This window comes from Mus caroli, unplaced genomic scaffold (genome assembly GCF_978045245.1).
Source record: "Mus caroli unplaced genomic scaffold, Mus_caroli_1 scaffold_19, whole genome shotgun sequence".
NCBI lineage: Eukaryota > Metazoa > Chordata > Mammalia > Rodentia > Muridae > Mus > Mus caroli.
In genome coordinates, this window is record NW_028227274.1 from 4519986 (window position 1) to 4535877 (window position 15892).

Below are 15892 nucleotides of genomic sequence, written 5' to 3' on the forward strand. Positions count from 1 at the left end.
CAGAGAAGACTTTTGATAAGATGGGAATTTTTAATGAATCAGCAGCAGACCTCCTTTAGAAGAAGCTAATGCTCTGCCCAGAGCAATGAAAGATGAGCAATGAAATGCTCACTATCTCAATGTCAACCACATCCTGCATTGAGAACAACAGATCACTAATTAAGACATGTTTAAATAATAGTTACAATATAATAGGTAATATTAACAACACCAGCTACCTATTTGGGGTGGGAGTTGGACTTATTTCCATGTCTAAATTCAAACATAAGTTTGTAGATTTCAAGTTCATCATGCTTAACAGTTTTGCTGTAGGAATATTGTTGCTTAGCAATATTTTGTACTTTGACAATGAGAAAGCATTTGGCATTCCATTTTCCTGCTTTCACTGAGGTAATTTTATTCATCATATAGATTTTCTTCTCAAAGGGCAGAAGTTAAATAAGAATTGTGTTTCCATGTGACATAATCACCAGTCACAGCTGATGCGTTTGCCTGTTGCTCAGAAGCATCTACAGGAAATTGAACACCAGACCTGAAATCTGCCACTGCTGTGGACTCCTGGAGTCAGGTCTATGCCTGAGTGTCTATCAGGTGCACAGATGCCTGTTTATTATGAAGAACAGATCCAGAAGGAAGCTCAACTTTTCCTCCAACTTCCTTTAGTGAAGCTTCATCCATTCTTCAGGCTTAGGCTATGAGTAATTTCTGGTAAGTAAATGTTCTGGAAAACTGAAACAAATCTTTATTTTTTATTTTAGTTTTTTTTTTTAGTCCTCCCAATTTCCCCTGACATCCTAAATTATAATATCATGTTCCAGAATGGATATCACATTACTGCTTTACCAAAATGAGCACCAGGATAATGCAGACTAATTTGCCTTTACTGGAGTCATGTGTGCATGTTTGCATTCACTAATGACTTAGCCTTTGTTTGCCTAGCGCTCAGTGCTCAGCCATGAGCAAAGCAGGTAACACTGGACATAATCTTTACATTTTTGACAGTCCTCAAGTAAAGGTAATGCTGCAGAAGAACAAACCATTCCCTTGGTATGAAAAGCTCACAGCCATGGAACATACGAGAAAGAGAGCACTCTTTAGAAAGTGAGAGATTACAAAAGGCAAGATTAACTGGGTACAATTGTAGGCTATAAATGAGAGGACCTGAAAATTTTTAATTATATGAGCAGATAAAAAAGCATGTAAAGGAGCTGGGGAAAGGCTTTATGGATACAGGCTGTGGAAATATGAGGACCCAATGTGACTCCTGAGAACCCAAGTAAACTAGACAGGTTGGTGGGTATCTAATTACAGCAGTCTGATGGCAAGGTGGGAAGTAGAATCAGGAGTCAGTTAGCATGATCTACAAAGCCCTGAGATTATTCTAACCTTTATACACATGAACATACAAGTGCACACACACACAAAATGCACAACACACACACACGCACAGGCGTGCACGGGCATGCACACATGTGCAAATGCACACAAAAAGAAGACTTACAAAAGTACCACAAAAGAATAAAAATTTCCAACACTGAATAGTTTTCATTGACTTCAAGTTACTTAAAATTCCGCACGCTATAAGCACAGTGCTTAGAGACAGATATAAGCAACTAACAATACTTCTATCTTACTAAGAATAAATATCTAGGCCATTTGAATAATGTATTCACCACGTTTTAAAAACTGCTGGTGTGTGTGTGTGAGTGTGTGTGTGTGTGTGTGTTTGTATGTGTGTTTGTGTGTGTATGTGTTTTTAGATATCAACTCCCAGGCCTCAAAGACAGTAGGCAAATACTCTTCTACTAAACTACACCTCTAACCCCACCAATATTTTTGTGGTTTATTATATATACCTTGAATTTATTTGGAATTCATTGTAATGTGGATTTTTCTTACTTTTTGCCTCGATTATACATTCGTCCCAATAATATGTGCTAATTTATGCCTTAAACATGACCCTCGGCCCACCTTGACCAGGGCCACAAGCATGTTACCCCTGAGTCCTTCCAACAGACTCATAGCTGGTCTCCTCTTTAGTAAGGCTTTTGTTGTCTCACTGCAGTCCACAAAAGGAGAGCAGCTGTCACTTTTCTGCTTGAATCCTTGTCATGGACTCCCCCTGCACTCAGAATAAAAATCCAAATTTCTTAAAATGCTGACAGCTAGGGTGGTCTTCTCGTTTATCTACTTCATAGAGTAGACATGGAAAGTAAAAGAAAGGCCACTGACAGCAGCACTGGAATTGCAGGTCACACTGGGCAAGCTCAGAGCTATGCTTTACAACCTCTTTATTAAGATTTCATGTGCCATTCAACTTTACCTAAAACATTTACTCTCCACCCTCCACCCCCAACCTAACTATGGATATCTCTGCACCTTCCCTCTACCTCATACCCAAAGGCCACTTCCTCAATTATTTATTTCCCTTACTGCTTCCAAGCCAAATTGGCATCCATTATTCAAACAGATCCATCCAGAGAATCTGGCATACAACAGGCATTGAATAGACATCTAAGAAAAGTAGATGAAGATCTATCTTATTTTGTTTGCAAGTTACTAAATTTAAGCTATAAAACCTGCCCCCCCGAAAAGGTGGCAGACCTATGATGTCGAAATATTGTTATTCTATAGTGACCATGTATTTGATTGAACAAATCTTGATGTGGTTGGAAAAGAAAAGAAAAAACCTTGGTGTGTCTGGAGTACATCTTAGGTCTCTCCTCAGTACTGTCGATGAAGTAATTCAAACAGAACAGCAGTCTAAAATTAAGTAATTTCCTTTATCCACTAAAATTTGAAGAAGTGTTTACCTTGCGTCAGAACTGCATATACAAATGCTCCATTCTACTTATCTTGACTCCCAGCATTTAGAACTGAGTGGCTACATTCTTAAATTCCTAAAATTATTTTAAAGACAATCTTTTAAAAAGAATTATTTTTAAAAGTAACATTCAAGAGGTGGTAGCTATGTAAATTCCTTCAAGGAGAGCAATGTCAAATATTAAGACAATGAAAGAAAGATACTCTTGTCAAAAGGCTGGCTGGCCACAGAGCAAGCCACTCACTGAAATACCATGTCTGGTTCCCATTACTCTCCATGTGCGTTTCTTGAACATGCAACTTTCATGCTATCCTTGGTCACGTTGCTATATAAACATAAAAACTAAACAGATCATCCACTAACATATTTTCCACATAAAGCTTTATCTAAATGATTTCACAATGCCATTGGTAACACTTGACTCTTAAAACAAATGCTATTTTCTAGCCAGAATAATGTCTATATTGTTAGCTAATTGCCCTTTAAACACTATTGGACAGAATAGCAAAATATTTTATTTTTCATTTGAAACACTACTTTCAACTTAGTACTTTGGAACCAAACACAAGTCTTGCTAAGGAATCTAACTGGCTTCCCGCAGTTCACCTCACCCTGCCATGGCTGATGATAACTAATAATAGGCAGTATAAAACCAAATGAAGCAATCTTCAGAGCATGGTCTGACTGCAATCCTCTTCCCAAAGCATGTTAATACCAAGCAACATTTTCTCCAATCTTGCCCTGCTTTGGAATTAAAATTTAACCTACTCGACCATAACAAATCAGCCTCATGGTGCTATTTCCAGGCCACTCACTCACTGAAGGCATGTGCTCATACATTTTCTCTAGGGATTAGACATCATAGTTTATAGATATTTTCCTTCCACTCTGATTCATCACTGACTTTTTTAACATGTAAATTTAAGAGCAAATATAGCATGGCTCCAAGAGACATTTTTCAGAGGGTAAAAATAGATTTTTCACCTTGGAGGAGTTGGTGGTGGGCAGGCAATCAACATGATCAAAATACATCTTATAAAATTCTCAAGGAATAAAATAATATTTAAAAAATCCTACCCAATATCCTATAATTATCAGTAACCATTCTAAAATAACCCTTTGATTAATTCTGAGATTCAGATAATATAGTAATTTATACATAATGGCAGCAGTGTCTGGTCCAAATGTTTACATCACAGAACTTGACACAATCAAATTCTGTAAATTCATGACTTCAGACTGCAGAGAAGACTATGAATCTCCTTCTCTAGCTACATCCCATCTGTAGGAAAGATAAGTGATCAAGTCAGGACACAGTGAAAAGAGAACCAAGGTCTGGCTACCAATGTCCTGCAAGTTTATACCTGAGAAGGCTCCACTGTTACATGGAAGGGATCCTGAAACATCAATCAGTACACAGGACAGGACATGGGGACACTAAGTGAGGAGAAACAGGGGGGATGAAATCTTCCTCCTATAATAAACTATCTATTATCAATTAGCCATGAAGAATGATTCATGCCAACAATCCAGGCCATATACCGAGCCTCTGTCCTGCACCCACTAGATCAAATGAATTCACCACGTCAATGAAAACCTGACTTTCAAGGCAAACCATACTTCTCAACTCTGACTGTGGCTTGCCATTGCAGTCGTATACTGTTGCACCTGAAGATGGAAGCAAGAAGCAACTTGCTCTGAGGCCCCTTGAGCGCCTTTGAGAAGATATACGCCACAGCCGCTTCGTTTTCTCACCTTGACATTGGGTTTTGACAGCAGTTTCAACAGCTCTCTGATCTCACTGTTTGGTAGCTTGTTCTGTAGCTCTTCAGTCAGCTGCAAGGGAGATTACATCAACATGAGTAACAGTGCGCAGAACGCCGTAAGGTTTACTGTGTCACGACTGAATGTTTGCTTTCCAGAGCTACAGGATAAGTCAGCACAGAATGAAGCAGGCCATCAATCTGCAGTCTTCTTTCCAGGCCAGGCTGAGTGCAACTGGAGTAATCCCATCAGCCAGTTCACCTTCTGATTTACTGCCGGGAGGGCAAATCCCAGCACTTCATCTCCATGAACGGTCTTCTGCACACAGACAAAGGGCCATTTGTAAAAAGGACTGCATCAACTTTGACAGTGTACAAAAAAAAACAAAAAACAAAAGAGAAGACAGCTCCTGAATGAGGTGGTGAAACTCTCAGGGCTTCCAGAAACCCACAGTAGCTGTGCTATTCAGAGCTGGGATAAAAAGACCTTGAACAGCCCTAACAGGGTCAATGGTCTGTATTTTTTATTATGTTTCTGTACACAGTCTATAAAGTCTATTAAATAGGAGCCAGGTTCATCATGACCCCAGAACTATTTGGCAACTACTATGGTACCCAAAACGCCAGCATATATTATTTATCATTTATTATTATTTTTTTTAATCAAGGATGCTTAGGTGTTGGTTCAAAAGAAAAGACTTTGAACTTTGACATCACTCATGTTCTATACTAAAAAATATGGAATGTTCTCACTTGCAAATAAATATGTTGAGGTGAGAGACAAGCTAACTGCCTGAGTCGATTCTTATGAAATGTGCATGTGTGTGCATGGGTAGTAACCACAACCCATAATATATATAATTCCCACTTGCCAACTTTAGGTAAATGTAAAAACAAACAAAAAAACAAAAAAAACTTCTAGTCAAATTTAGGCTATAAGAACATACACATACACACACAAATCAAAGTTAAAAAGGGATTATAATTATGGAATATATGGTGTTAATGGTATACATATATGCATGTATGCAAGTACTGCCAGGACAAGGTGGCTCTTATCTAAGGAAGAGGATCTTTCTGTAAAGAAGGCAAAATCAGAGAAAATTGATAGATTCATCAATAACACCTCAAACCTGCTTTCATTTTATTAAGATATAAATTTTGACCTACACAGATAGCTCATTACTCACTACATATATGTGTTTTATTATTAAAATACACCATTCTAGAAAATTAAAGCCCATGGTTTGTCCTAACTACACAGATTCTAGTGTGCTTACTTGTGGGGCTTCTGAACCTTGAACCCATGTGTCACATAGTTGGGACACACTCTCGCACTAAGTGATATTCTCTGCCTTGAATTCTTTCTGTTTATTTGTTTGTTTTTTAAACAATCAAAAGCAAAATTGGGGGCTAAAGAGATGGTTCAGCAGTAAAGAGTGTCTATTGTTCTTCTAAGAGACCTGAGTTTGGTTCCCAGCCCCCACATCAGGCAACACACAACTGCTTGTAATTTTGGCTCCAACATCCTCTTCTGGTATACACACACACACACACACACACACACACAAAGAAATCTCTAAAGGAAATTTTTATAATTTGCTTAGGAGTGGGGCACTAGTTTCCACATAAACATTTCTAAAACCTCTCTGGGGTCTGTGTTTTGATGTTGGTTTTTAAGGCTCTTATAAGTTGCAACTGCAGCAACTCATAGGGCTATCTTTATACCTTTATTCACCTTTGCTGCACAAGTACACTTCTTTGTGGGACATGTGTTAAAACACACTCATGTCCACAGAGGACACAAAAGGTTTGTGCCTGAGAGCCAATCAGCTACAACTTGGTTGTTTAAAGTCAACTTTGGAAACCAGTTGACTTGTTTATTTTATTAGGGCCCCAACACTCTACAACACTGCATTATAGTTTGCTTTATGGCAACAAGAGCCTCACTGAAAAGCAACAAATAAGTCGTAGTAGTCACTACACACGTCTACCCATTTGTTCTGGAGCCCTGTGTCCTTAGAATTTATCCAGGTGGATTCTCAATTCATCTGAGTCTAAGAGTTAACAGTGGGAATCAGCAAGTGAGTTCCCCTTCCAAAGGCTTAAAATGAAATTATAGAGACAGGAAATTAACTACTCCATCAATGCCAAATGCTTCTTAAATTTATTTTTGGTTATAAAGGTAATTTGGAATGGTCTAATATTCATAAATCATTACTATACTATATAATTCATTTTAAAAACAATCCTGCCTTTTATGGATTTAATATGCCAAATTTCTATCCTAGTATCTGTCATTTTTGGTACTGTCAGCAATGTAACTATCTCATTTGTCTTTATTTTCCAAAGCATTCCCCTTATGTGACTTTCACAGAACACTGATGCCAGGCAGTTTTTCTTTGCACAGAATTTGAAGCCTACAATTTCTATTACATAGACACATAATTGTGCATAATACCAGGGTACCTCTATGCATAATTTTAGAAAAAGCACAAGCGTGGTGATGACAGAGATTTGGGAAACATTTGCAACTTCTTCTAGTTTTCTCTCAAAATCGCATACATCTGTCTGCAATGGGGTGGGTCCCACTTGGGGCAGGGCCATGGGTGATACATCCTGCAAACCCAGAAAGGCACACTCACATCATCAGCCAATGCTGCTGCACCATGGAGAATGGGCAACGGATTCTGCTTCTCATAGCAGTGAAGTTTTTCATGAATCTGGAAGAAAATGAAAGTAGCATGAGTTCACCTGATGGCAAAGAATTACAGATACTTTCACTATTCTGAACAGAATAAGGTCTCTCAACCCTCTTCAAGTCATGCATTTGATTTGACCTAAAGATGGCAGATATGTGTACACAATTCATCAATCACTACTACAGATCTAATGGCAAAACTTTCTTCAGACAGAACACATAAAAACACTAAGTCCTTGTTTCTCTTCCTAAACAGAACCCACTGTTTGAAAGCTACACTGCCCTAAGATTACAAGTCTCCTTTGTAGCTTACACTTCCACAAAACAACAAAACAGCAAACAAAACAAAAACAGTTACAAAAAATCCCATCAACTATGAACAAAGCAAAGCAGTAAATAGCAGCCCCGTTCTGACAGGTAGGTGTACAGGAGCTGCAAACGATAGAAACAGGCGCTGGGAGCTGCTAACGCCAGGTACACATGCACCTTACCCAGTATGTTGTCCCAATAACTTGCTTTGTTACCCACCCCCCACACCCGATTATTGTCACTTCTCAAATTCAAAGCTCAAAGAAATTAAGGGATTTCTCTTGACTACAGACATCATCACTATTTGTGTTAAATAACACCACACCCCATGCTGTAAAACAGTAATGTAAGTTCACCTGCTTAAATACTTTCACTATTGTGAACAGAATCAGGTCTGTAAAACAAGTAAATAATATTAAAAAGTAAAAAAAAACCCTTTTCATGTCCCATCATGACCTAAGAAACACAAGCAAGAATATGTTTTAAAGCATTAGTAGGCAAATCCAGTTTCTTTAAAGATATCTGAGCTAGAGATGTGACTCAGCAGTTAGGAGTGCATGATACTCTTGCACAGGGGACTCAAGTTTAAATCCCAGCACTCAAATCAGGAACCTTACCTGTACTTCCAGCTCCAACACCTCTGCGCCCATGGCCCCGGCACACACACATACCCACATATACCCACATACACATATACATATACCCACATATACATATACACCCACACATAGAGACATAATTAAAACAGCATAATCTTTAAAATCTTTTTTTTTTTTTTTGGTTTTAGAGCTTTATTGTAGAAAGGCAGGAAGAAAGAGAGAAGGTAGAAAGAGGGAGACCACCGACCATGGCCACGTGGAGAGAAGTGGAAAGTGAGAGAGAGGAGAGTAAGAAAGGTAAGAGCTAAAGAGCTAAAATCTTTAAAACTGCATTGTGGTATAGGAAGTCAACCCTTCTTTGACCACTTTGTGACATTACCATCCTTCTTTATGTTTCCACCTTAACATTTTAGCATTTAAAATACTTGAGAACTCATGTTAGCCTATCCTTACTTACAGTTGAGCCTCCCTGCTAGTCCTACTGGGACTAGATGTCCCAGAGTGGGGTGTTACTCAAGGGAGGCTCCTCCTTCTCTGAGGAGAGGGGAGGGTGCAATAGGAGGGGACTTGTAAGGGACTGGGAGGAAAGGAGGAAGGGGGGTTGTGATAGGAATGGAAAGTGAATGAAAAATAAATTACTGAAAAGAAAAAGAAAACTATCCTCTGCTGTCTTTGAAAAAGTGTGTCACCATCCCATTACAGGCAAAGCTAGCCAAGCCTTTGTACAAATCTGCAAGAGAGATTTCGTTTTGATTAGCCAGACACTCCTGCTGACAGATCCTATTACTTTTGGCAATCTGGTATAGAAGGTAGGAAATCAGGGGAAGGCTTGTGACAGTTATGGCATTACCAGAATGAGCAGAGTAATTTTGTTTATTTAATATCTTAGAGCCTTTAAGTTACTTATCACAAATTGTAAAGAATGTAAGAAATGAAGTAATTTTGGGGAAGCCATAAAATTGTGATTTGAAAATGATTAAGCTAGCAGTAGGCTGCTCAGTCATATCCAACTCCAGGACACTAACTTGTCTAGGTTTACGACAGTCATTCTGCAGAATGCTTCCCTGCTAGAGTAAATGGCCAACACTTAGGAGACACATCTTTAATCCCAGCATTTAGTAGGGATCAGAAGTTCAAGGTCATCTTCAGCTATACAAGGTGTTTGAAGACAACCAGGTGCCCTGAAACTGTTTCAAACAAACAAAGCAAAACAAAAGACATGTTCGTTTCTATATGCAACCAATTTTTTAAAAGAAAGTTATAGTCATCTCCAACTGGATATATTTAGAAAGTAAATGTTCAGTTTTAATAAGGGAATCTGGAGTTAATGTCTGATGTCAGTTCACACTAACTTTGTGAAATGAAGTTTCAATCATCAAAATATACACATGGAAGAGTAGTACACAGCTGTAATTGCATCACTGAATCCAAACCCCTCCATGAGTGTACAAGGCCTTTAAACTGAGAGAAGGGGCACTGACAACAGTCACCTGGAAGAGATTAAATAGACTATATCTGTGATCTTTTAACCTGGCTCCTACTTATTAAAAAACAGTGACTCTTGCTTGGGTGATGCTTAAGCACTCATGTTGGTAAGACTTCATGGTTAGATTCTGACATTTCTGAACAAGGATGGCACCAATGGACAGACTAATGTGGACTTGGGTTGGGGCTTGCAATGCCTAACTACTACACAAAGAACTCTCTGTAGCTAAAGAATGCTGATTGCCAGAGAGTAGCCTTAGCCAGAGAAGGGAACACTGATTGGCTGTCCAATGCCAAATGGTCAGCCCTGACAACATATTAGATGGACTTAGACATTGTATTTATGTATTTAGGAACATTCATGCATACACACATACACACACACACACACATACACACACACCACCACCACCACTGCCACCACTGCCACCACCACCAGCAGCAGCAGCAACAACAACAACAGCAACAACAACAATTAAGAAAAAGGAGGCCATCAATTTGTACAAGAGTTATGAGGGTATGAGGGAGGACTTAGAGAAATGGAAAGGGGGAAATGTAAAATGTTATTATAATCTTAAAAATTAGAAAATGTGTATAAAAACATTGGCACTGCCTGTTGTTTCTGCTGTGTGGCTAGTGTCCTACTAATGGCTCACACCTGAACACACAAAACCTCTCTGCTTGCTTGCTTTGGTTTTGCTGTCATTCGCCCCATTTTTTTTTTCACAGATAAAGTTTCTCTGTAACCCTGACTAGCCTCAAGCTTGTGGCTCTTCGGGTCTCCCAAGCACTGGAACTACAGGTGTGGACCACTACCCTGGCTAATTATTTAAAATATGGATTTGGAAGGCAGGGTAATCCTGATAATGAAGAAGACCACTGGTAGGCTTGGTGGGTCTGTTTTTTACTCCAAGCTATAAAGGAACCCATTTTAATAAGTAATGAAAATGTCAAGAGAAAAAATGAAGATACTAGAACGGAAAGCTTCAGCCAAATACAACAAAACCACTGGGCAAAGGAAACAGAGACAACTGCAGGCTCCCCTTTTAACTCAGTTTGGTACCAGTCGATGTTTGAGCCGAAAACTAAAGCTGATGAGAATCCACATCCTTATTTTAATGCGATACTTTACTGCTTCAGCAAGTAAGCATACACTGCAACATGAATTTGGCAATATAAGTTCATCAAGAATATTTAAAAAGAGGCGGAAGCCACAGAGCTTCTGAGGCAGACCCCTTTTCAGGCTCCAGACATCCAGGCACCTTCCCTGCCAGAGGAGAGATGACTGCCCCGCTCCAGAGGGCTTTGCCAGAGCACTTGGGGGAGCCATTATGGTTCCTGGATCCCTCTGAGACTAGCCTGCTCAGGTGAGAGTGTGGACTACAGAAGCTAACAGCTTCTCTGACAGGCCCTTTTTCGGACCTTCATCTTCTGCCAGGAGGCAGGTCCTAACGCCAGATATCTGTGCAACTTCCCTGCAAGAGGAGAGCTTGCCTGCAGAGAGTGCCTTACCCACTGAAACTCAGGAGAGAGAGAGTCTCCCAAGTCTGCTGATAGAGGCTAACAGAATCACAAGAGGAACAATCTCAAACCAGAGACAACTATAACAACTAACTCCAGAGATTACCAGATGGCAAAAGGCAAATGAAAGAATCTTACTAACAGAAACCAAGACCACTCACCATCATCAGAACCCAGCATTCCAACCTCAGCCAGTCCTGGGCACCCAACACACCAGAAAAGCTAGACCTGGATTTAAAAGCATATATCATGATGATGGTAGAGGAAATCAAGAAGGAATTTAATAACTCACTTAAAGAAATAAGGAGCACACTGCTAAAGAGTTACAAGTCCTTAAAGAAAAACAGTAAAACACATCCAAACAGGTAGAATTCCTTAAAGAAAAACAGGAAAACATATTCAAACAGGTGATGGAAACAAACAAAACCATACTAGACATAAAAAGGGAAGTAGACACAATGAAGAAAACACAAAGTGAGGCAACACTGGAGACAGAAACCCTAGGAAAGAAATCTGGAACCATAGATGCAAATATCAGCAACACGATATAAGAGATGGAAGAGAGAATCTCACATGCAGAAGATTCCATAGAGAACATTGGCACAACAATCAAAGAAAATGCAAAATGCAAAATGATCCTAACTCAAAACTACCAGGAAATCCAGGACACAATGAGAAGACCAAACCTAAGGATAATAGGAGTAGATGAGAATGAAGATTTTCAACTTAAAAGGGCCAGCAAATATCTTCAACAAAATTATAGAAGAAAACTTCCCAAACCTAAAGAAAGAGATGCCCATGAACATAAAAGAAGCCTACAGAACTATAAATAGACTGGATCAGAAAAGAAATTCCTCCCGAAACTTAACAATCAGAACAATAAATGCACTAAATAAAGATAGAATTTTAAAAGCAGTAAGGGAAAAAGGTCAAGTAACATATAAAGGCAGACCTATCAGAATTACAGCAGATTTTTCAACAGAGACTATGAAAGCCAGAAGATCCTGGACAGATGTTATACAGACACTAAAAGAACACAAATGCCAGCCCAGGCTACTATACACAGCCAAACATTCAATTACCATAGGTGGAGAAACCAAAATATTCCACGACAAAACCAAATTCAAACGTTATCTTTCCACGAATCCAGCCCTTAAAAAGAAAATAACAGAAAAAAAAAAAAAATACAAGGACGGAAACCATGCCTTATAAAAAGGGAGAGAGTTATCCTTCAATAAACCTAAAAGAATACAGCCACAAGAACAGAATCCCAACTCAAATAATAAAAACAGTAGGAAGCAATAATTACTTTTCCTTAATATCTCTTAATATCAATGGACTCAATTCCCCAATAAGAAGACATAGACTAACAGACTGGCTAATCAAAAAGGACCCAACATTTTGCTGCTTATAGGAAACCCATCTCAGGGAAAAAGACAGACACTACCTCAGAATGAAAGGCTAGAAAACAATTTTCCAAGCAAATGGTCTGAAGAAACAAGCTGGAGTAACCATTCTAATATCGAATAAAATAGACTTCCAACCCAAAGTTATCAAAACAAACAAGTAGGGGCACTTCATACTCATCAAAGGTAAAATCTTCCAAGAGGAACTTCAACTCTGAATATCTATGCTCCAAATGCAAGGGCAGCCACATTCATTAAAGACACTTTAGTCAAGCTCAAAGCACACATTGCACCTCACACAATAATAGTAAAAGACTTCTACACACCACTTTCATCAATGAACAGATTGTGGAAACAGAAACTAAACAGGGACAAAGTGAAACTAACAGAAGTTATGAAAGAAATGGATTTAACAGGTATCTACAAAACATTTTATCCTAAAACAAAAGGATATACCTTCTTCTCAGTACCTCATGGTACCTTCTCCAAAATTGGCCATATAATTGGCCACAAAACAGGCCTCAACAAATACAAAAATACTGAAATTGTCCCATGCATCCTATCAGATCACCATGGACTAAGGCTGATCTTCAATAACAACATAAATAATACAAAGCCAACATGTGGAAACTGAACAACATTCTTCTCAATGATACCTTGGTCAAGGAAGGAATAAAGAAAGACATTAAAGACTTTTTAGAGTTTAATGAAAATGAAGCCACAACATGCCCAAACTTATGGGACACAAGGAAAGCATTTCTAAGAGGAAAACTCATAGCTCTGAGTGTCTCCAAAAAGAAACTAGAGAGAGCACACACTAGCAGCTTGACAACACTCCCAAAAGCTCTAGAACTAAAGGAAGAAAATTCATCCTAGAGGAGTAGACAGCAGGAAATAATCAAACTGAGGGGAGAAAGCAACCAAGTGGAAACAGGAAGAAATATTCACAGAATCAACCAAACAAGGAGCTGGTTCTTTGAGAAAATCAACAAGATAGATAAACCCTTAGCAAGACTTACTAGAGGGAATAGGGACAGCATCCTAATTAACAAAATAAGAAATGAAAAGGGAGACATAACAACAGATCCGGAAGAAATCCAAAACACCATCAGATCCTTCTACAAAAGGCTATACTCAACAAAACTGGAAAAACCTGGATGAAATGGACAAATTTCTAGACACATACCAGGTAACAAAGTTAAATCAGGATCAGGTTAATGGTCTAAACAGTCCTATATCCCCTAAAAAAAAAAAAAAAAAAAAAAAAAAATAGAAGCAGTCATTAATAGTCTCCCAACCAAAAAAAAAAAAAAACCTAGGACCGGATGAGTTTAGTGCAGAGTTCTATCAGACCTTCAAAGAAGACCTAATTCCAGTTCTTCACAAACTATTCCACAAAATAGAAGCAGTACTCAATTCATTCTATGAAGCCACAATTACTCTGATACCTAAACCACAGAAAGACCCAATAAAGATAGAGAACTTCAGACCAATTTCCCTTATGAATATCAATGCAAAAATCCTCAATAAAATTCTCGCTAACCAAATACAAGAACACATCAAAACAATCATCCATCCTGACCAAGTAGGTTTCATTCCAGGGATGCAGGGATGGTTTAATATATGGAAATCCATCAACATAACCCACTATATAAACAAACTCAAAGACAAAAACCATATTATCATCTCCTTACATGTGGAGAAAGCATTTGACAAAATCCAACACCCATTAATGGTAAAAAAAAAAGTCTTGGAAACATCAGGAATTGAAGGCCCATACCTAAACATGATAAAAGCAATCTACAGCAAACCAGTACCCAACATCAAAGTACCCAAGATATAAGATACAATTTGCAAAATACATGAAACTCAAGAAGAACGTAGACCAAAGTGTAGACACTTTGCCCCTTCTGAGAATTGGAAACAAAACACCCATGGAAGGAGTTACAGAGACAAAATTTGGAGCTGAGACGAAAGGATGGACCATCTAGAGACTGCCAAAACCAGGGATCCATCCCATAATCAGCCTCCAAAAGCTGACACCATTGCATACACTAGCAAGATTTTGCTGAGAGGACCGTGATATAGCTGTCTCTTGTGAGGCTATGCTGGGACCTATCAAACACAGAAGTGAATGCTCACAGTAAGCTAATGGATGGATCACAGGGTCTGAAATGGAGGAGCTAGAGAAAGTACCCAAGGAGCTAAAGGGATCTGCAACCCTATAGGTGGAACAACAATATGACGTAACCAGTACCCTTCATAGTTCGTGTCTCTAGCTGCATATGTATCAGAAGATGGCCTAGTTGGCTATCAGTGGAAAGAGAGGCCCATTGGTCTTGCAAACTTTATATTCCTCAGTACAGGGGAACGCCAGGGCCAAGAAGTAGAGTGGGTGGGTAGGGGAGGGGTGGGGGAGGGTATGGGGGACTTTTGGGATAGCATTGGAAATGTAAATGAAGAAAATACCTAATTTAAAAAATGTTCATGGAAAAATAAAGAATACTTAAAAGGATTCAATTTTTTTCTACTGTCTTTTGAGCAAATACTGCCATACTATATGTTTAGTATACTGTGGAACTCCTCTATTAATAGTCTCTCTAGAATTTCGGCATTAATCTTCTTGAGAATGACATTTGTTTTCTGTTTCTGTTTCCATTGAGTCTATCTACCCAGCGTGACTTTTATTAGTGTGCTGGTTTTATCCTCAACTTGACACACCAGAATCACCTGAAAAGAGAAAACCTCAATTGAGGAACTTCTCAGATCAGCCTGGCCTGTGGGCATGTCTGTGAGAGTTGTGAGCATGTAGTAAGAGTTAAAGTATGTTCGAGTTCGAGGCCAGCCTGGTCTACAGAGTGAGTTCCAGGAAAGCCAGGGCTACACAGAGAAACCCTGTCTTGAACTCACCCCCCGCCCCCAAAAAAAATTACTGGGTGAGGCGGGCTGTGCCAACAGAATCAGAAATTGTACATATCAGGCAGTGTTCTTTTTTAAAAAATACATATTTTTATTGGTTTTTTATTTATTTACATTTTTATTGTTATCCCCCTTCCTGGTTTCCCCCTCTGCAAACCCCCTATTCCATCCCCCTCCCCCCTACTTCTATGAGGGCGTTCCACCATCCATGCACCCACTCCTGCCTCACTGCCCTAGCATTTCCCTACATTGGGTCATCAAGCTTCCACAGAACCAAGGGTCTCCCCTCCATTGATGCCAGATAAGGCAATTTTCTGCTACATATGAGGCGGGAGCCATGGGTTCCTCCATGTGTACTCTTTGGT

General features: G+C 39.1%; 1 protein-coding gene across 8 annotated transcripts in view; it reads right to left on the bottom strand.

Annotated features, from left to right (window-relative positions):
* The window catches only part of Mpp7 (MAGUK p55 scaffold protein 7), a 293217-nt gene that overhangs the window by 117761 nt on the left and 159564 nt on the right, over window positions 1–15892 (bottom strand). For all 8 annotated transcript variants that reach the window (XM_085833410.1, XM_085833408.1, XM_085833407.1 and 5 more), the window contains exons 4-5: window positions 7233–7310; window positions 4580–4660 (exon numbers count right to left, since the gene is read on the bottom strand). In XM_085833410.1, the coding sequence (XP_085689536.1) occupies window positions 4580–4660; window positions 7233–7310 (159 nt within the window). The remainder of the gene's footprint in view (window positions 1–4579; window positions 4661–7232; window positions 7311–15892) is intronic.